The 21,508-nt window shown below is 49.9% G+C and overlaps 1 protein-coding gene across 2 annotated transcripts; it reads right to left on the minus strand.

Annotated features, from left to right (window-relative positions):
• Nucleotides 1-1,877: 1,877 nt before the first annotated feature.
• EMC8 (ER membrane protein complex subunit 8) lies at nt 1,878-21,439 on the minus strand. 2 transcript variants are annotated; one of them, XM_003922820.4, is made up of 5 exons: nt 20,920-21,436; nt 11,102-11,178; nt 3,682-3,751; nt 2,848-2,942; nt 1,878-2,350 (listed from the first exon to the last, which is right to left on the minus strand). In XM_003922820.4, exons 1-5 carry the CDS (start codon nt 21,148-21,150, stop codon nt 2,191-2,193), a joined length of 633 nt encoding a protein of 210 aa, XP_003922869.1. In that variant the 5' UTR covers nt 21,151-21,436; the 3' UTR covers nt 1,878-2,190. The 2 variants fall into 2 exon arrangements, with proteins under 2 accessions (XP_003922869.1, XP_010331987.1); XM_010333685.3 differs by lacking the exon at nt 2,848-2,942 and having other exon boundaries at nt 20,920-21,439.
• Nucleotides 21,440-21,508: the final 69 nt, after the last annotated feature.

Raw genomic sequence — 21,508 nt, forward strand, 5'->3', positions numbered from 1 at the left:
TCCTGACCTCGTGATCTACCCGCCTCGGCCTCCCAAAGTACTGGGATTACAGGCTTGAGCCACCGCGCCCGGCCTTGTCAGGCAAATTTTCAACATACAAACATACAGTGTTGCTCCTCCAAGTCTTTTCCACAAAAAGGCAGAGTGTGAAGGTTCACGTGGCTCTGTAACAGGCTTGTTCTTTCATCCTGGGTGGGGCGAGGCAGAACCTAAGCTCAGGGCCAGGCTCTGTGTTTTGGGGAGATGGTAAGAGGGAGGCAGCAGAGGCTACATAGCACAGTATGTGGAGACGGAGAGAGGTGTCAGCATAGGGTCTAGGGCAGGCGTCCCCAAACTACGGCCCCCCGCTGCGCTTCAGGAAGGGGCACCTCTTTCATTGGTGGTCAGTGAGAGGAGCACAGTATGTGGCGGCCCTCCAACGGTCTGAGGGACAGTGAACTGGCCCCCTGTGTAAAAAGTTTGGGGACGCCTGGTCTAGGGGCTCCGCAGAGGCTTCTGCTATTTTTATGAAGAATACAGGAGCAGGTATCTGCACTTTGGAGATCTGTTTTGGCTTATTCACAAATATACCCTTCCCTTCACGGTATCTCATGCACTTTCTTTAGAAAATGTAAGCCTGACTCAGCCATAGACAGGGAATAAGTATGTAGTTTAAGCTTTGGCCTAAATCCAAAATGGAGAAGAGTGCACGCTCCTGGGAGGCAAGAGAACCAAGGGAAATAATTCTACAGGCGGGCGGCACAGAGGGAGAACCACCTTGCAGGGCTTTAGGAAGGGTGTATTTTTAAACTAACCTTCACCACACCTGCATTCCAAGCAGCTCTGCCAGCTCCCCGGACGTCTCATTGTAGGTGGCCTATGCTCCTGCTTCAGTCTCAGGACAAAACAGCTTCTTATGAGCAAATGCTGGAGGCGATTCTTCTCCCTTTATGAAACAAACCCAAGCCCATTCTGAACAGACTGCCTACCTTGCTCCAGCTGTGACGTTGTGGCATCTAAGGGCAGGGGAGAGAAGGGGCTGCACAGGTACCTCACTCTTTCCTGTGCTCCCCACGTGAAAGAACGCCAGCTTAAAAAATCAAGAGTAAGAGGTATTAGAAGAAAGGGGAAGAGAGAATTTGATGGATTAAATAAAGCACATTTATTGTAGCGACGTCTGAATTTTTTCCTATGTGTTAAAATAGTGACTACTGTATCACAAACCCTTTCAATATGCCACACCAATTGTTACAAATTCCTCCGTGTAGTCCAATGAGACAGGAAAGGTACTACTCTCCGAACTTTGTACAAAATAATTCACATAAAAAGGAAAAAGGTAAAGGTACCATAAAGATTCCCTCTCAATTTTCTATGGGTTGGTTAGAAAACTTGACCAAATGTTCTAAGTATAAAAGCACAGATGCTACTCTGTACAACTCAGGAAGTCTACATATTGTTTTTTCTAATATAAAAGAAACGATCATTCCCCTCTCCTGGGCCTGCAGGCACGTGAGCTTTCTGGGTAACTGGGAAACACCGTGCTGAGCTCCTGTTCCCAGAGATGTTTGCTTTTGCCCCTAACAATAAAGGCTTCTCCGGCATCAGTGGTGTCAGTCCCGTTGTGCGGAGCTACAGTGGCTCTGTGAGCCGACTCCGCGCGCAGTGCTGCTCACAGCCCAGCCTACCACAGAAACACCCATGCAGAGCTTCTCCAACAGCCCAGCACCGGCAGCACTCCACGGGTCTACCCTGATCCCAGATGCCTGGACGACATCAAAATTCAAACAGGATAAAAACTCACAAACACACTCATTGGAGTATAAGACGTGGGCTTTTTTTTTTTTTTTTTTTTTTCTAAAAAAGATAGTTGAAAAGCCTTAAAAAGTATTCTCTCCAGATTATAAAAGGTTAGTTAAAACTGTTTAATAGGAACAATCTTGCACAAGCAGAAAGAGCTTTGATTTGGAGGATTATAGCAACATACAACTGAGAGAGTCCACAGGTACCGTCAGACGGGATGTCTGCACCTCTTCTAGAGACTCTGTGTTATCAACATGACCGACTCAACACTGCCCCCTTTCAAGGCACACGCCACTTCTTAAAATGGTCAGCTTTCCACACAGGATACAAGATACTTTATTTACATTTAAAAATAGGTTTTCTCCTTCAACGTGGTGGAAATGCCCAGAGCCCCGTCACAGCGACGCCCGCCTAGCACAGGTGCAGAACAGCTTTATTGATCTCTGGGTTTGTCCAGTCATTCCGAATGTCATCCAAGTGGTTATCGAAATCCACGAGCGTCTCGTAGGACCGGCTGTCCAGGAGCGATGCTGAGATCCTCTGTGCCTCTGGCCAGTCTTCACAGTAGTCACTACGGGTCAAACATGGAGAAGTCAGCATCTAACAATGAGAACGGACGGCTCGTAAACCGCATCGAGAGAGAAGGCCGGCCACATGCACAGTGGAATGAGGAGGGAGGACGCAGGGGACTGAGAGCCATGGGCACTGTAACCGCATGGAGACGTACGTAGAGCACAGAAAACATGGTTCATACACAGAAGGGATACCCTTCACATGGAATTCTGAAAAAGTTGGAGGCAGATGACTGAAGCTTTCTGAGTGGCCACAGATGCATCAAAGCAAAGGCCTTGGGAAGAGTGTCTATGCCCTAGGGTCCGGGGAGGGAAGTTCCCTCTACTGCCTGGAAGTGCTGGAGCACTGGGGCCTACAGGTGTCAGGGAATATGCTCAGATTCACGCCTCTGGAGAAAACACTAACTGAAAACACGGGCGGGGCGGGCGAGAGCGGCTCTCACGTAGCCGGTGCCGACGGAGCCCAGCCAGCACGGCAGCATGCGGCGGCACTCACTGGTGTGGGTCTCTGCACCGCCATCTGTTCTCATGGTGCTCGTACACGTGGATCGTAGGCGCTACGCAGTCCATCGTAAACTTGGTGTTGTCCACCTGAGCACAAGGCAAAGGACACGAGAGTGAACAGAATGCTAGCTGAAGAGCAGCGGTAGGCACTTCCTCAGCTCTCCCTGCGGCAGCACCCACGCTGGCTAGGCAGAACTCTTCCCACAGAGCCGGTCCGTGGTGTGGCACGAGGGCCTGGCTCGAGAAAAACCGTTGTGTTATGTAGGAAATGGCAAGTCCTTCATTGTTTTTTCACAAAAGCGAAGCTTCCAAACGTGACTTCTTCCCTCATCCTAGGATTCTGTCTGAATCAAGGCTGTTCAGCAAGGCCCTCGAGGTCATCGGCTCACACACAAGCGCCTTCCTTCCCTGCGCCCCAGAGGCTGTGCTGGCTGTTCTAATCCAGTGCTTCTCACACTTGGCGTGTTCAGATCAGAATCATCTGGCAGGTGTGTTAACAAGGACTGCTGGGCCCCGCCCCCCGCATTTCTGATTCGGTGGCATCTGGGGTGGGTGCCTGGAATTTGCATTTCTAACAGGTTCCCAGGTGGTGGCGCAGCTGGCAGGGGACCCCACTCCAATTTGTGTGGTGATGCGGGAGCACAGGAGCCACGGCCTGGGATTTGACAGCCCTAGGTCTGCAGCTGGGAGAAACTGCAAGAGTTGGCAATGGTCTCAAGCAGGTAAATGAGTGAAGGGGTTAGCGGGAAGGAAACCGCTGCAGAGCAAGCTCCAGGTGGGTCAGAGGAGGCGCAGGGGTCTCGCTGGCAGCACAGAAGCCACTTACCATGATGAGCGCAGTGTCACTGAAGCCCTCGGCGATTCTGGAGGCCACCTTCTCTGCAACCTGATTTGGACTGCCAAAGAAACACAGTCAGGCCACCACCTTCCAGTCAATGTCATTCAGCACTGTTTACAAAAGGCACAGTCACACCACCAAGACTTTACAAGCAATGACAGAGAGACTGGCAGAGCCAACGTGCTGCAGGTGCTCAGTTCACCTGTTTACTTATTGAATTTTTTTGGTAGAGATAGAGTCTTGCTCCGTTGCCCAAGCTGGAGTGCCCAATCACAGCCCACTGTAACCTTGAATTCCTGGGCTCAAGCAATACCACTTCAGCCTCCTGAGTAGCTGGGACTATAGTCACATGCCACTACACCCAGTTAATTTTATTTTTTTCGGTAGAGACGAGGTCTTGCTATGTTGCCCAGGCTGGTCTTGAACTCCTGGCTTCAAGGGATTCTACTGCCTTGGCCTCCCAAAGTGCTTATAGGCATGGGCCACTGTCCCAGCCTACTTATGTATTTTTATTGCAGGGAGAGTGAGTGCAGTTCCCCACATATGAAGAAACCACAGGGGTCAGCTCATCTGGAGTGCAATGGATGAGCCTTGCCGTGGGAAGGACAGCTTTGTGATAATGGATGTTCTCCTGCCAGGTAAATACATTTTGCCCATTTCAAGTGGCTCTTGGTGACTACAGCCCCACTGTGATGGGTGTGGCCAGCAAGGATAGGGAGCGCTGTTGGGCAACTGGGCATACCATGCAAACAGGTCTTTGCCTCCCTCCAACCAGAAAGCCCTGCTGATGGGGATCTTGAGAGGGCATCTCCTAATGAAGGCTCCCAGGAACCCAGCGGAGAGTGGCCTGAAGCAGGCAGATAAACTGCGCTGCTGGGTGCCTGCCAGCCCCAGGGCCAAACTCCAAGCCTCCTGGGCCCGCCTTCTCCATCTGCACACTAGCAGAGCAACCTGACCACTGCAACAAGAGCCACCTCAGGGCAGCTGGCAGTCCATCCCGCTTTAGGAATCCTCAGCCTTGCACATCTTCTCCATGCTCATGAGCTTCAATGGCTGGCTCTGGCGCTGCCACCACCGAACCCTTATGAGTGACAGCTTTCTACCTGAAGTTAATGGAGTGAATCACAGAGCGGCTCCTACACCATTCCTGCTCCACGTCTCCAAACACAGTTCTTCCAACCTGTGGCAGGAAGTGGCCTTCTCCTTGGGGGCCTTACTTATTATATTCTTTCTGTGCCCTGGCCCCAGTTCTGCCTTCACATCTGTGCAAGTCTTTATTTTCAGGGAAAAACAAAAGCATTTAACTGGTTCCCTCTAGCTGCTGTCCAACTTCCTTCCTCCCTTCCAAGCCTGTTTCCTGAACTTCTTTAACAGGTCGTGCTCCACGTCCTCCTCACAGCTCTTCGCAATCTGCCGTCTACCCATTCGCCTGCACAGCAGCACTCCGGAAGTCTCCTGAGCACTGCTTGATGGTCCAAAGATTGCTAGCCCCTTAAAAGCCTCCCTGTGGGAACCTACCAAGCTCAGGAGGCCAACGCATTTTGTTTCCAGCCTCTCCAACCTGAGGCCGACTTTCCCTTTCTTCTTCCCCAACCTGCAGACCACAGGTCCTTTCTCTGCCCTTCCCTCCTGCGAGGCTGAGGCAGGAGAATTGCTTGAACCCAGGAAGTGGAGGTTGTGGTGAGCTGAGATTGCGCTATTGCACTCCAGCCTGGCTAAGAGTGAGACTCCGTGTCAAAAAAAAAAAAAAAAAAAAAAAGACAGAGTCTCACTCTATCACTCAGGCTGGAGCATGGTGGCTATTTATACGTGTGATCACGGCCTCAAACTACTGGTCTCAATCAATCCTCCTTACTCAGCCCCACAAGGAACTGGGAACACAGCTACATGCCACCAAGCCACGCTTAGGCTCTTCTTATCCGATGTAACCTGAAAATTTTCCTTAACTGAATTTTCCTAAAACAGAACTTCCATCGCGTCCCCTGGTGCTCACAGCCCCACAGACCACTGCTCATCACTGCCTGCAAGATGAAGGCTGCCATTCTCAGCTGGCAGAGTCGGGCCTTCCTCACGGTGAACTGAACTACCATGCTTATTCGCAGGGGCAATGCTGTGTCTTTAACTTCAATAAATCTGCCTACGTTTTCTCCCTCACATGCCCTTCTTGTTTCACTCACACTGTTCCCTGTCTGGCCCTCCAGACCAAGCTCTCCTTACTGAATTGCTTCCCTTCTTCCAGTGCCCAGAAGACATGCCGCCCTTGCCAAATCGCCCTGGATGAGCCACCCCCAACCCCACCCCGCTGGAGTTCTGAGAACACAGAGCCCATGTAAGGTGCAGCTTTCCTTCTGTGCATCCTATCTGCCCTGCAGAATTAAGAGTTTCAGCTTTTTGTGGCAGGAACTGAGAGCCATGCATATTTAACAGCCATAAAAATACATGAATTTTTTTGAGTTAATCAGCAACACACACTATATACAATTACAGTCCTTCCCTTGTGATTAGGCTAAAAAAATTAGTGACGTTTTATGAAAACAAATTATCTTATATGATTCTATTTTTATTTTCAAAATTGACAAAGTGATGTACTGATTGTAAATCTGCAGTGTTAAGAAAAATATGACTTAAGAGGGAAAGGGAAGTTTTCCAGGTGGAAGCAAATTGTATTTAAGAAAGCAGCATGATGGCAGCTCCTAATGCAGAGACAAGGCAGTGCTTCACTGTACGGATCAGGAGTTGGTGAGTGCCAAGTCCCCAGGGCACTGATGGCACATGGTGAGAAGCAGCTACACAGCCCTCAGGGTGCCCATGTACACCTACACCTGCTCCTGTATTTGCTGAGGAACTCGGAAAGCAGGAGGCAGGGCCACTTGCTACAAAGAGCTTGCAAAGTCCTTTCCCTCATACTTTTTTTTTTTTTTTTTTTTTTTTTTGAGACGGAGTTTCGCTCTTGTTACCCAGGCTGGAGTGCAATGGCGCGATCTCGGCTCACCACAACCTCTGCCTCCTGGGTTCAGGCAATTCTCCTGCCTCAGCCTCCTGAGTAGCTGGGATTACAGGCATGTGCCACCATGCCCAGCTAATGTTTTGTATTTTTAGTAGAGACGGGGTTTCACCACGTTGACCAGGATGGTCTCGATCTCTTCACCTCGTGATCCATCTGCCTCGGTCTCCCAAAGTGCTGGGATTACAGGCTTGAGCCGCTGTGCCTGGTATCCCTCATATTTTTAACGCTGCATGTGCTTGGTGACTTTTATCAGGAAGAGGGTGAAGAAATACTCATTAAAAAGAAAAACTACCATTTTAGATGCTCAAGAACTCAACATTTTCTATTTGCCAATTTTTGAGATGGGGTCTTGCTGCATTGCCCAGGCTGGAGTACAGTGACAGGACCATGGCTCACTGCAGTCTCAACAGCACAGGCTCAAGTAATCTTCCTGCTCCAGCCTCCCCAGTAGCTAGGACCACAGGTGTGCGCCACCATGTCCAGCTAATTTTCGTATTTTTTTGTAGAAATGAGGTCTTGCTCTGTTGCCCAGACTAGTCTTGAATTCCTGGGCTCCAGTGATCCTCCCACCTTGGCCTCTGAAGTGCTGGGATTACAGGTGTGATCCACCATGCCTGGCTTAAAATTTATTATTTTAAAAGAAGTGTACAAAATTGTAGTTGGCTGGGTGTGGTGGCTTACATCTGTAATCCCAACACTTTGGGAGGCTGTGACAGGTGGATCACTTGAGGTCGGGAGATCAAGACCAGCCTAGGGGACATGGCGAAACCCTGTCTTTACTAAAAATACAAAAACTAGCTGGGTGTGGTGGTGGGTTCCTGTAATCCCAGCTACTTGGGAGGCTGAGGCAGAACTGCTTGAGTCTAGGAGGCAGAGGTAGCAGTGAACGAGGACAGTGCCTCTGTACTCCAGCCTGGATGACAGCAAGACTCCGGTCCCCACTCCCCTAAAACAAATCTGTAGTTAATGAACTGTTCAAGTATTTGAAAAAGCTGCCACCTTTGCGTTTCTGTCTTAGACACTACATCTCCAGCACTGACCCACTTCATTCCCTAATGAAGACTGCGACACTTTGTGTCCTGCTAGTTGGTAACTCCTTGTTCCCAGGAGAGCCAGCTGCCAGCCAAACTGCCGCCACCCCGAAGGCGGACCACTCTGCTCACCCCTCCCACTAGCACCACGGCAGGCCAGCAAGGAGGTGCCGTATTACACTGTGTATCTGAAAGCTGCTTTCTGAGCGTGTGCATCAGGCCCGCGCCGGGCACTGAAACCTGCCCATATAAAACGCTAACTATGAAGCGAAACACCAGGAACAATGAATCATAGAATAAAACTTGATGGAATGACCTAAAGTTTAGGGAATTCATAAAAGGTATAAACACCACAGTGGAATAGTATAACTGAGAAAGTCACCGCAGCACTAGTACCAGCCACTATGGTAAAGCAAGCACAAGGCCAAACACACTGTGCGCCATTTCATGCTGTCTTGACGGTTACTCCCTGAGGCATGAGCTCAGCTCCATCTCACAGACAGGGCCACGGAGGCCCATGGAGGTTAAAAGTCACCTAGGATTTGAATCTAGGTCTACCCGCCTCCAAATCATGCTGCAAGACGCTGTGAATCAGGTGATAGTTCTAGAAGAAGAAGAGCAAATTTTCAGCTAGGTCTGGCTGAAGAGACGTGAAGTTTTCCAGACAGGAACAAAACTACTTAAGTCAGAAGTTGGCAAGATCCTAGCTCCTGAGCTCCTAAGCCGTGTGGCCTCTGTGAAGCCACTTTCTCTGGCTGGAGTTTCTTCACTTGTGCAATGCTGTGAGGCTTAAATAAAATGACCCAATAGAGCCCAAGGCTAGGACAGCATTAGCTACCGGAGGCTTACTCCTCAGACAGCAGGGGCACACGAGGGGTGGACTGCCTATTCCAGAGGGGCAGACCCCCAGCGGCGGTTTACCCTCTCTGCGGATCTGACAAATGGCTGCTCGGGATGCATTGAAAACTCAGTATTCATGAAGGACTGCAAATTCTCCTGGAGGACGCGGAAGGACGTGGACTAGGTGAGGACAGGGAGGACAATCTAGAAGAAGGCATGGAGAGCAGGAAAACTGTGTCTGAGTAGGATGATTCCAGGCTGGGCTGTAATGAGGTCAGCACAGAGGCAAGAACATGAGGGCTGGGAGCCAGACGAGGCGCATGCAGAGAGGAGGACAGGAGAGCCTGCGCGGCTCCGTGTGGGGCGACCATGCCAGGCATGAATTTGTGGGTGGGGGGTTAAGGAGAGGGAAGACCCTGCCCTCATTTGGCAACCTGGTGCCTTTCCCACTTGCCCAGTCTCCTCTGTCTTCTGCAGGAGCAGCCTTGGGAGATGCTCCTTGGTTCAGGACCACCTTCCTGCCGAGGACGCTCCTCACTGCTCGCAAGGTGAAGTTCAAAACGCCTCGGAGCACGGAGGAGCCCTCAGGTGTGGCCCAACCTTCTTGTGCAGCCTCACTTCCTAGCATCTCCCTCCATGTGGGCACGGCTCCAGCCCCTGCCCCTGCCCCATCCCCACCTGTGTCTGCTGTCCCACAGCTGGGAAGGCTGATCTCCTCGTCTCCATGTCTGCACTTGACAAGACCCTGCCCACTCTCGAGGGCCTGCTTTATAGGACACCATGCCCTGGGGCTTCTTGGATCATTCCACAGGGTGCAAGTCTCTGGGCCTCTGCCACTAAGCCCCCTGCAGGGGTGGCTGTCCTGCACCTGCCTTCGTGTTCAACTTAGCCACGTGAGGGCAAGGCACAGAGTGTTATGCTTTCCTCAGCACACAGTTCAGCCCCTGAGGCAGCCCACGCCTAGTCTTTCATCTAACAAAGACTAAGATGGATGAGGCCCTGTGGGCAGGCTCTCGCTAGCGAGGGACAGAAGACACCGAATCATTGACAAAGGGAGGCAGGTGGTATCAAACAGAGGGCGTCCCAGAAGTGAGAGTCAGAAGAGATGCGCTGCGGAGGGCAGGCAAGTGCTGCCCGTGGGCCAGAGGAAGCGGCAGAGCAGCCAGCGTGCTGGCGTCTGTGAAGCCACTTTCTCTGGCTGGAGTTTCTTCACTTGTGCAATGCTGTGAGGCTTAAATAAAATGACCCAATAAAGCACACTTTCTAACTGCGCCTCTGGCTTGCCAAAGGAAAATGGAAGCGTGCCTGGGGCTCCCATGTGCTCCCAACCACCCGGAAGGCGCTCTGAAGGACTTACTTGGAGCCTAGCAACTCCTAGGACATCGGTCTCCCTCAGGTTCTGTGCCTGGACCCAGCCTTCCAAGGGTAAGAGAATTGTGTTTCTAAAGTGCAATGGTGCCTCATCGGTGACAGCAATGCTGCCACCAGCTCACCGTATTATTTCCAGAGTGCTCAAGCTCACCTTCTCATCTTTACTGAGCAAGCGGACCTGACGCCAGGACCCTTCACTGCACCATCTCCCCAGACACTGGAGGGTCGGCTCTATCTGAAAATGTGAGCAAGCCATCACGGGCAGCCTGACACACACCCGCATGATGTACTGTGTGGACACTTTCTAACTGTGCCTCTGGCTTGCCAAAGGAAAATGGAAGAGGGACATGACGTAGTGACTGCTGTGGGCCACCCCTTCCGATGGGAGGCCACGTCAGGCTGGCTGCGGCCACCTGCCCAAGGACACGGTTCTTCTCAAGATGGACTTCGTTAACCAGCTCCTTCCTCCCTACCCTTTGAGCCAAGGGACGACCAGGGCTATTGTTGCCAGCCGTGGTTAATCCACGATCCCTGTGCGTTCCTCTCTACAGCCCACGCCTTTGTCAACAGCCTGGTTATTAAGCCCTTCTCAGATTATCCCTGTGTGTGTCATCTCCTTTTCTGTTGGGGCCAAGACGACGCAGTCACATAGAAAAATTCTCAGCTTTGTTATTAGTGACAGCCTCAGTGGGGGAAGGATCCTGATAAAAGGAAGTTGGAGCCAGTATAAAGGGGGCAGCAAATACCACATTTTCATCAGAGTACTGACCCTAAACCTAAAGGCTGTTCTATTTACCAGCAAATAGAGCAGCATTCCGTCCCAGTGCTCCACCCGACACCGTCCCTGGTCTGGGAAGGGGAGGCAAGGCAGAGCTGAGCAGGGACAGAAACTGGAGCCCCGAATGTCACCTTCATTGTATGAATTCCCTTCAAGCAGAATAAAGAAGACACAATACAGAAACCCGAAGTTAACAGAAATGTTTGGAATTTCTGTTTGGAATTATCCACACCACAGTTCACCTCAAATACTATAAACAAGCACAGAGGGAAGGGGCGTGGGGCCCACACGTTTCATATCTGGTTGAAAAGCACAAGAGAGACAGGCTCTGCCCATCGTGCGTACACTTTCTCGCCCGCAGAGGGTTACACATCCACCTACCTGGCATCCTTTACTCGCTCATTAGCTTGGTAATAACCAGCAATCACATAGCTATGATCTTTGCACCAAGAATCAATCTGAAAGAGAAACAAAAACCAGGAAAAGATGAATGATTCTCCCTTAAATATCAAGTCACAGAAAATATCAGAGACCCCACCCCACGTGCTGGGACAAGATAGGACAGAATCTTAATCCTCATAACCTGCTCCCCAGAAGAAAGGATAGGACTCAGGAAAAAAACGGTCAGGAAGGGCAGGACTTCCAACATAAGGAATGAGCGTCTTCCTCAGTCCCAGCGGGAGCCCTTTTGTCTACAGGTACTAAATTAGTCCAGTGCTGTGGAGAGCCAGAGGGGAGATCATCTTTACCCACCTTCTCTTATAAATAAGTGGGGCTTTCTGGGGCTTGAGAAATCCTTAAAATTATTTAAATCAATCCGTCATAGTTAAGGAAACAAAGCTTAGAGAGGTTCTAAGTTTGCACAACCAGGCAAGAGTAGAGCACGAAGGGGAATCTCAGTACCTTTCAAAGCAAGTCTTTTTTTAAATTTTAAGACAGTCTCACCGTGTTGGTCAGGCTAGTCTCAAACTCTTGACCTCAGGTGATCCGCCCGCCTCGGCCTCCCATAGTGCTGGGATTACAGGCATGAGCCACCACGCCCGGCCAAAGCAAGACTTTTAATACTCCCTGTCAGCATTCTGAGCACATCACGACATCCCCTTCAGCTGGGGTGTACGGTAAAGAGGCCCAAAGTTGGGAGGTGCACATATGCATATGTCCTGAATTCCCTACGGTGTGCTCTGAAATGGGAGCATGGGGGCGGACCACTGACATTTTGGTGTTGCTTTTATGATACCATGTTTCTTATCACATGTAGCTTTCTGCAGGTCTAAGGCTGTTATTAAAAACAACAAAAGGCTATTCGGTTTTGTCATAAGGATTTTTAATACACTGCAATAAAGTCTATTCTCAGTCTGCATAAGAGGAAACACAATTGGTACCTTTTTTTTGCAGTGAATTAACTGGTTAAAAATGTGTGTATGTTTTTTAAACACAATCCTACTGCTCTTTTTTTTGAATTCTGGTTTGGGCCTCTGAGTCTCTTTTGCGACCAAAAGCAGAAAAGACAGTTACAGTTCAAGGGTCCCTGGCTTGTGCAGGATTAGGACATTTCTGGCCTCCTAAGAGCTCATGAATGACCCAAGAGCTCATGAATGACCATATTGGGTCAAAACTAGGGCTCAGTGAACCAACTAGACATTCTGGTTATCCACCCAAAAGATCAGGATTATGTCCCTAAAATATCTATAATGGTGCTATCACTGTGACTTTGCTGAAAACAGCTCCCAAACGACTCATATTCTGTTTCCATCACCTCTGACTGGAACAGATTCCAGAAGCTTTCTATTGTGCTTACAACAAACATCTCTATCCACTATCAAAGGGTCCAGCTCTAACTTTGGTCAAGTTCCCTGATTAGCTCATTCTTTCGCCCCATGATCCCAGCCTTCATCTGCCATCCTGAGCTGGCCTCCCGAGTGTGTCCTTCCTTGAGGCGTCCCTATCCATGCTCTCCAGTGCAGGCTGCCCTTATTTTCACAGATTGGCCACTGTCTTAGTTTCCTACTGCCCTTGTGACAAGTTACACATAACTAGTGGCTTATAACAACACTTTTTTTTTTTTTTTTTTTGAGACAGTCCCGCTCCATTGTCCAGGCTACAGCGCAGTGGTGAGATCACAGTTCACTGAAGCCTTGAACTCCTTGGCTCAAGTGATCCTGCCACCTTGGCCTCCCTAGTAGCTGGGACTACAGGTGTGTGCCACCCTGTCTGGCTAATTTTTAAATTTTTTTGTAAAGACAAGGTTTCACCACGTTGCCCAGGCTGATCTTGGACTCCTGGGCTCAAGCAACCCTCCAGCGTTGGCTCCCAAAGTGCTGACATTACAGGTGCAAGCCACCATGCCCAGACAAAACATATTTTTTTTTTTTTTTTAAGGAAAGTAATAAATTTTATTGAGGGCTTTTTTAGCCATCCATTGAGATTATCATGATTGTTTTTCTTAGAATTTATAATGTATACATTTTTGGATTTTGTAACTTCTAATTCCCCAATTTCTTCCATTTCTGAAATAAACTGTACTTGATTAAAGCATATGTTTTTTTAAATTTTTAAGTTCTGGGACACATGTGCAGAACATGCAGGTTGTTACATAGGTATTCATGTGCTTTGGTGGTATGCTGCACCTATCACCCCATTACCTAGGTTTTAAGCCCCACGAGCATTGGCTATTTGTCCTGATGCTCTCCCTCCCCTCGCTCCCCATTCTGATAGGCACTGGCATATGTTGTTCCCCTCCCTGTGTCCATGTGTTCTCATTGTTCAACTCCCATTTATGAGAACATGCGGTGTTTGGTTAGTTTTCTGTTCCTGTGTTAGTTTGCTAAGGACGATACTAGCCAACATTTTTTTTTATCTTATAGATCAGAAGTCTATAAGGGTCAGCAGAGCTGTGCTTCTTTAGGACGCTCTAGGGGAGAATTCTTTTCCTTACCTTTTTCAGTATCTAGAGGCTGCCCGCATTCCTTGGCTCATGGCCACATCACTCTGACCTCTGCTTCCATCATCCTTCTCTTCTCACTCTGACCTTCCTGGCTCCCTTTTACAAAGGCCTTTGTGATTACATGAGGCACACCCAGATAATCCAGGATAATCTCTCCACCCCAAGCTCTTAATCACATCTGCAAAGTCCCTTTTGCTAGGGAAGGCTTGGGGATTAGGACACTGACATTATCTGGGGGGTTACTACACAGCTGACGACACCATACAACGTTTTCTAGGAAAAGCGCAGGACATATTTTACTTTTATTTAGCTACAGACAACTTCCTAAAGACCCCCAGCAGCAGTCTCAGCTGGCTCCTCCACCTCTTTCCTGGGCTGATGGAGCCAGCTGGTCAGGGCTTGTAGCCCAGTAAACACATATGGTGTCACCTTGTACCTGCTCTCAGAGTACAGAAAGCACCTGGCACAAAAGATGATTCCTGTGACAAACACTATGTACCTCTCAATTTAGATTTTGCCTGTTGAGGGACAAATTCCTGTAAGAAAAACTCCAAGAGCCCAACCAAATTCCAGCAGAAAAACATCAAGACCTGAAACTTCCAGCAAACCTCTTTGAAGAGGCTGCCCTGCCCTTAAAAAGTGAATCAGGTCACAGAAGCACCAGCCTGCCTTTAGAATGACACAAACAAGAATAACCAAGTTAGCTCTATGTATGCCTGGGAGGGGCATACATAGTCAGTTCATCAACGAGGGAATGGAGAACTCGAAGGGAGGAACGTAGACTTGGCCAGGCCTCAGCACACAGCGGCAGGGTGGACAAGTTCTAACAAGGGTAGCTTCCTCTGATGGTCTATAATTTGGAACCAGATGCCAGGTGAGAGTAGAGTGAGCTGGTGGACGAGGATGAGGCGTGCTGGGGTTGTGGGTGTGGGTGGGGCAGCCAGGTCTCCAGTGGCTGCAGGATCTTGCCCTCAGCCCAAATTGCTCCTGCATGAAAACCCAGGAGTCCGAGATCAGCCTTGGCAACATGGTGAAAGCTTGTCTTTACAAAAAAAATTAAAAATTATCCAGACAGGGTGGCACACACCTGTAGTCCCAGCTACTTGGGAGGCTGAGATGGGAGGATCATTTGAGGATTTAAGTGGCATCTACAGTCAACGCAACTGGCTTCCTCCGAAGCGAGGCAAGGCAAGGGCTGAGAAGCCACTCAACCTCTGTTCCCAACAGATCTATTTCCATGGCCCTGTCTTGCTGTGTGACACCCCACACTCTGATGTGCATCTTGTGAAAAATCAAGATGAAAATAAAAGTTCAGGCAAAAACTCTGTGGAGACTGTTGTCAATGTAGTCAAACTGATAATAAATACAGACAGCTTCCACATTCTGCATCTGCTCTTGTAATTTCATTTACTTTGTGTAGAGAAAGGTCATTTTCACCTTGGCAGGAGTCTACCACCCTCTGTTCAATGCCCTTTTCAGCTCCTTCTGTTCCAGACATGGGAGAGAACTATTAAAAGGGCTGGGGCCATCCCATTCATTCCCAACGGGGCTCTGCCCAGAGGCACTAACTTCTTGCAGCAGCCTTGCTAACACCCGCACTATCCCCCAACGCCCCTGTGACTGTACAATAACTGTACAGAAGGCAAGGCAGGGACCGTAACTTGCCACTAACCAACAAGCTGAGGGTAACCTGCTGAGCCTTCCTGTCTGTAGCACAAAGCAGGCCTTGGAGCTGAGAAGTAGAGGGATTGCTATTTTGACTCAGAAGGAACGCTTCTTCTCAAACCAGCTGCTGATTTTTCTATGAAATGAGGAGGAGTGGGAACCATGAAAAAGCTTGGGAAGTCAATGGGACAGAGATGGAAGATGAAGTTCAGGGGGAACCAGAGCAGCCCTCCCTACGCCCAGGGTAGCACATGAATATTCTGGAGAGGAACAAAGGCCAGGAGGGTGGAGGGGGCATGGGAGAGCTCAAGGGCAGCGGCTGAGAGAGCACAGGCAGCCCCACATGGAGGCTGCAGCAAGAATTCTGGCCTGAAATCACGATGATGAGGCCCATCAGCAGGCAAGCAAGTCACCTAAACAGAACGCACAGAACGCTGCTCCACAAATCAACGGGGGAAAGGACAAAGAGGGATCAGAGAAACAGCTTCAAGCTAGTTTTCCCACTAGCATTTCATGGGTTGCTGCTATTAGAAATAATTCCTTCACTATCTACGTCAAAGGGTTATAAGGATAAATAAGTTAATAGGCGTTAAGTACTTAAAAAAAAAAAGCATGCAGAAATGCAAGGATTTTTTGTAATGGAAAATAACGAAAAGCCGTTCAAAGGAATCTAATGTTGCCCTTTGAGGCACAGCCTATGGTCTTTCCCACTTATCAAAAATAATTCTAATGCAAAGCTCTCTGAATACGAACAGAGCCATGAGAATAAGGCCTCACTTACACAGATGCATGGATTTAGATGCTTTTTTTTTTTTTTTTTTAAGATGGAGTCTCGCTCTGTCGCCCAGACTGGAGTGCAGTGGCGCAATCTCGGCTCACTGCAACCTCCGCCTCCCGGGTTCAAGCAATTCTTCCACTTCAGCCTCCCAAGTAGCTGGGACTACAGGCGTGTGTCACCATGCCCAGCTAATTTTTGTATTTTTAGTACAGACGGGGTTTCACCATGTTGGCCAGGCTGGTCTTGAACTCTAGACCTTGTGATCCACCTGCCTCGGCCTCCCAAAGTGCTAGGATTCCAGGTGTGAGCCACTGTGCCCAGCCGATGCTTCATTAAAATTGCATCTTCTGTAGCTGAGAACCTGATAAACTATGGCAGTAAACACTGAGATTTTTCATTGCATTCAGGTTAGAAAGTCACTAAGTCAAAAGTTAAATGGAAATTTAAATAGCTTAATTCAAGTACAAAATTTTTGGATGGACTCCAACTGCAAATTTTCCTCTGCAACTTTCCTCTGAAAGTTATTCCACGTGCACTGGATTGGTGTCTTTCGTATCTGTCAATTGCTGAGGCAATGAGTTTCTGCCAACAAAAGAAAAGTCAGGGCCAGCCGAGGTGGCTCACGCCTGTAATCCTAGCACTTAAGGAGGTTGAGGCAGGCGGACTGCCTGAGGTCAAGATATCAAGACCAGCCTGGGAAACATGGTGAAACCCCATCTCTACTAAAATACAAAAGAAATTAGCTGGGTGTGGTGGCGTGCACCTGTAGTCACAGCTACTTGGGAGGCTGAGGCAGGAGAAATGCTTGAACCTGGGAGGCAGAGGTTACAGTAAGCTGAGATCACACCACTGCACTTCAGCCTGGGCGACAGAGTGAGACTCTGTCTCTACCAAAAAAATAAATAAATAAAAGAACTCAGTACGAACAAGTACTGCTGGGCAAGGACAAACCTGGGCTGCTGGTTTTCACTGCTGAAGAGTAATTACTGCAGGGAGCCTAGTGTGGCCCTAACTTGCTGGGCAGGGACTCGTGGTCAGCGGAGGTGCTGAAGCTGGGTGTCTGTCTACAGGGCAGAGTGTAACTAGGAGCTAGGTGAGGGAGCAAGGTCAGAGCGGCCCCCTGCGGTGCCCTTTCACGCTCAGGTAGGAGGCAGGCAAGGTCCCCTCTGGGCATCTTCCCTGCCAAGTAAGTGGTTTGGGAGGCAGCCCTGCTCCCCTGGGGAAAATTCATGTACAGGTGACTCAAATGCAGTTGTTTATAGGTCCTAGGTTTAATTCCCTCAAGTACTGCATTCATAGCCCATCGTAGGAACACAAGTGTTTTAACTCTGTGAAGGTTACTTAAGAACGCTTAGAATAAGTGACAGCTGACATTCCAAGTGAGGTTCCAGTTCCTTAAGAAGCTCCTGGAAGTTTCTGACAGGATTTTACCTGGCTAGCAGCCACACCTTCTTCTCCCACCCCTGGGCTGGTCCTCAGTTGCTCTGTCACTCCTCCTCCACTCACCCCATAAAAGCCAGAGTGTCCCCCAGGCCACGTTCCTGGGGTGTGGTAAGAGATACCGGTTTTCCTCCCCATTCCTGGCTCCTGACGGCCCTGGTTAGTCTTCTGTTAGAATGCCAGGTGCCTGAGCCTCAGGGGCGCTGGGGCCCCACCTTCTCCTGCCCTCCTTCTACTCCATCATCCTCCCTCCCCCTTGCTGACAGTGGGTCTTAAGACCCTCCCAGGAGAGGGTCCCCACTAGATCCTGGGGGGAAAAATGTTGATATCATGAAGCTTCCATAAAACCCAAGAGGACAGGGTTCGGTGAGCTTCCCGGCAGCTGAACACGGGAGCTTCCATGCCCCTTTCCCCATACCTTGCCCTATGTCTCTTAATCTGTAACCTTTCCAGTGTCCTTCATAATAAACCCATAACATAAGGGTTTCCCGGAACTCTGTCAGTTGCTCCAGCAAATTAATCAAATCCAAACAGGAGGCCATGGAAATCCTAACCTGAAGCTGGTGAGTTAGAAGTTCCAGAGGCCCGGACCTGCCACGGAGCCCTCAACCTGTGGGATCTGACACTATCTCCAGGTAGGTGGGGTCAGAACACAATGCGGGGACACCTACTTGGTGTCCGCTGCTCGGTGTATGGGGAAAACTCCTACACGTTAGATCACAGAAGGCTTCTCCTGTGTTGATTGTTGTGGTGAGAGCAGAGGAAGCATGTGGATGGAGAGTTTTTCCCTGTGCAGTCCCCAAGTGATAGACAGGATGAACTCTCATGGCTTCAGAAGTCCCTGGCACACCACTGGCCTCTGTACCCAGACCAGTTCTTCACCTTTCAACACTAGGACTTCTTCATTTGAACATCTCAAACTTAACATACCCCAAATAGAAGTAATCACCTCTCCTCCAGACCTGCTTCTTTGCCTCCTCCCTCGAATGGCATCCCCGCACCGTCCTCTCAGAGCCATCCTCCCAGAACACAAGCCAGCAAACCAGGAGTCACCCTCACTTCCTTCTATGTCCATGGACAATTAGTCACCAAGACCTCTGGATTCTCCTCCTGCTCTCCCTCGTCTGTCCCCTTCTACATACACACGCTGCGCTCAGTTCTGCCACCTCCTTGCCTCTAGTCTTGGGTGTACTCCTGTCTCCAGCATCCTCTCTGATGCAGGTCGGGGCCATCACTCGAAGACACAGATCTGACCATGCTACTCTCCCCCAGTGGCTTCCCTCTGTCCTCAGGATGGTGCCCAAATGCCTCTGCATGATCTAAAAGATTGTCTGCATGATCTACAAGGTCACTACAAAGTAACCTGTCCACTGCTCAACTCTCTCTGCCCGCTGCCCCTTTACACTCCACCTTCTCGTTCTCTTCAAACTTCCCCCACCCCTCTTCTCTGGGCAACCGGACTGCCCTGATGGCCCAAGCCTAGGCTGGCTGACTCCTAGCAAATCCCTTGCCAGTTTTTACTTAGCCCTGCCTGTCAGGTTTAGGTACTGTGCTGGTTGGCTTGCCACACCTTCAAGTGGTAAACAGGTACTGCGTTTCATCCACAACCATATCCCTCCCCAGCACAGGCCTGACACAAAACAGATACCCAAAAACATTTACTGGAGAAGCGGATAATCCTGCATAAATGCTGCTGATGAATCTAGCTCCCTGCAGGTCAAAGCATTTCACGGATCCAAATAATTCTCTTACCCAATTAAGATGGCTGGAAAGGCCAGGTGCGGTGGCCCACACCTGTAATCCCAGCACTTTGGGAGGCCAAGGTGGGTGAATTGCTTGAGGTCAGGAGTTCAAGATCAGCCTGGCCAACGTGGTAAAAACCCGTCTCTATTAAAAATACAAAAATTAGCCGGGCGCCTGTAATCCCAGCTACTCCGGAGGCTCAGGCAGAGGAATCACCTCAACCCAGGCGGCAGAGGTTGCAGTGAGCCAAGATCATGCCATTGCACTTCAGTCTGGGCGACAACAGTGAAACTCTATCTTCAAAAAAAAGAAAAGATGGTTGGAAAGACCTGGATTAAAACACACACACACACACACACACGCACACACACACTCCCCAGTGGTGCTGCAGCACTGACAGCACATTTCTTCTAGAGCTAAAACAGCCGATTTTATAAATATCATGTAAGTATTCGAATAATCTGAATCCTACCTGGAAATGATATGAAGTTTAACTGTAACAGGAACTGAAAAGATGTGCCCAGTAACCTTTGGCCAGGACTGTTTGCCAAAAAATACTTCTTGTTTGCCCAGAACTGGCTTGGGTGTCATCGTTAGGTTAAGTTATGAAATGGCAGATTATGAAATGGCTTCGTTTCACTTGGTGGGGGGGGAGCACAGATAAAGAAATTTTACTTATACCTTCTCAAGCTTAGCTACTTCTTGCATGAATTAGCTACTATTTTTTAGCATCGCAGTTTACTCTTAAATGAAAAACAAACAGCAACTCAGCTCAGGTATGCAGGTATGAGGCTACAGTTCACCTCTCCTTCAGGTTTCAACTTGATGGAATTTATAGATGGTCTTTTTCCCTTCCTCATCACTGCCACTGAAAAGCTGCTGCCTAAAATTCAATTACCAACTAGTCTACCTGCATGCTATGCTTTTTTTCCACCACTGTACTTCAATAAAGCGGTCACTGCAAGCAGAAACATAAAAGTGTGTTGGATATAGATCGTCTGCTCCTGCTGTTTAATTTCACACAAAATTTTTTAACTTTTTAAAAGCCATGGAAACATTCTAAATAAGTTGCTCATCTCTAACGGGGACAAATTCTCCTTACACAAAGCTCAGGCACATTCAAAGGGAGCGAGGCCTGAGATGCCAATGCTACACTACCTTTCTAAAAGTGCCTGAGCTCTGGGGTGCTCGAGGACCGACAGCCAAGAACCACAGCATTTACACTTTGCCAGGAAAGGAAACACCTCCATCAAAGGGCCAAGAACCAAACGCTAAGCGTTTAACGTCCCAACAACGTGAAGACTTCCTGCAACTCGAAATCCTCCATGGAAACTCTGTCGAATCCTCACCAAGTTAACGATGACTTGTTTCTACAGTCTACCGATTTCAGGAAACTTAACGTATAGCTAGCCGCCTTAAAGCGTTTTTAAAAGCATCCACTACGAGACGCTACTTCTTCGGCGCCAAGACCCAAGCGCTACCGTGGATGACCCCATTCCTGGCCATGGCGACCCTAGGGAGCGGGTCCTGGGATCCTGCTGGAGGGCGGCCACGGGCCAGCTTCCTCTCTGATGACTGGGGGAGGCCAGGCTGCCTGCAAGGGCGGGCAAGGGCCCTTTCCGCGCTTACCAGGGTGAGGGCCACCTCCAGCATGGGGGCGAGGGCCAGGGTGCCGTGGAAGAGGGGGATGCAGTCCACGAAGAGGGTGTGGTGCGCGCCCGGGCCGCCCAGGGGGAGGTGCTCCTTACGCGGCTTCTGCTTCTCCGCCACCAGCAGCCCGTTGACGGCGCAGTGCGGGTACTTGGCGCCGTGCAGCACCATTTTGCAGTAGGCCTGGGTCGTCAGCTTCACCCCGGGCATGCTGACCCGGGAGGGCCCCGGAGGCCCCTGGGCACGCGGCTGAGGCCTGGACCCGCTGCCCGGCCGCGCGGTGCCTCAGCAGAGAAGCGGGACGAGGCGGCGACAACCGATGGCGCGGCCGCGGGCTGGTGGGGGCCCCTCAGTCCCGGCCAAGAAGCCCGGCCCCGCTCGGGCCTCGGCTCCTCGACAAGCGACTCGCGCCCCTGGGAAGCCGCAGCCTCGGACCACCCTTGCGCTTCTCGCCCGGCGCCGCCGGAAAGCGGCGTCTCCAGTGCCTGCCGGAAAGCAACCCGGCCCGGCATTTTACGACGTTCGCGGCGCTCCCCCTCTTTCCGCTCCACTGAAACCTCCGCGCGGC

The sequence above is a fragment of the Saimiri boliviensis genome, chromosome 1 (genome assembly GCF_048565385.1).
Source record: "Saimiri boliviensis isolate mSaiBol1 chromosome 1, mSaiBol1.pri, whole genome shotgun sequence".
NCBI classification, from domain to species: domain Eukaryota; kingdom Metazoa; phylum Chordata; class Mammalia; order Primates; family Cebidae; genus Saimiri; species Saimiri boliviensis.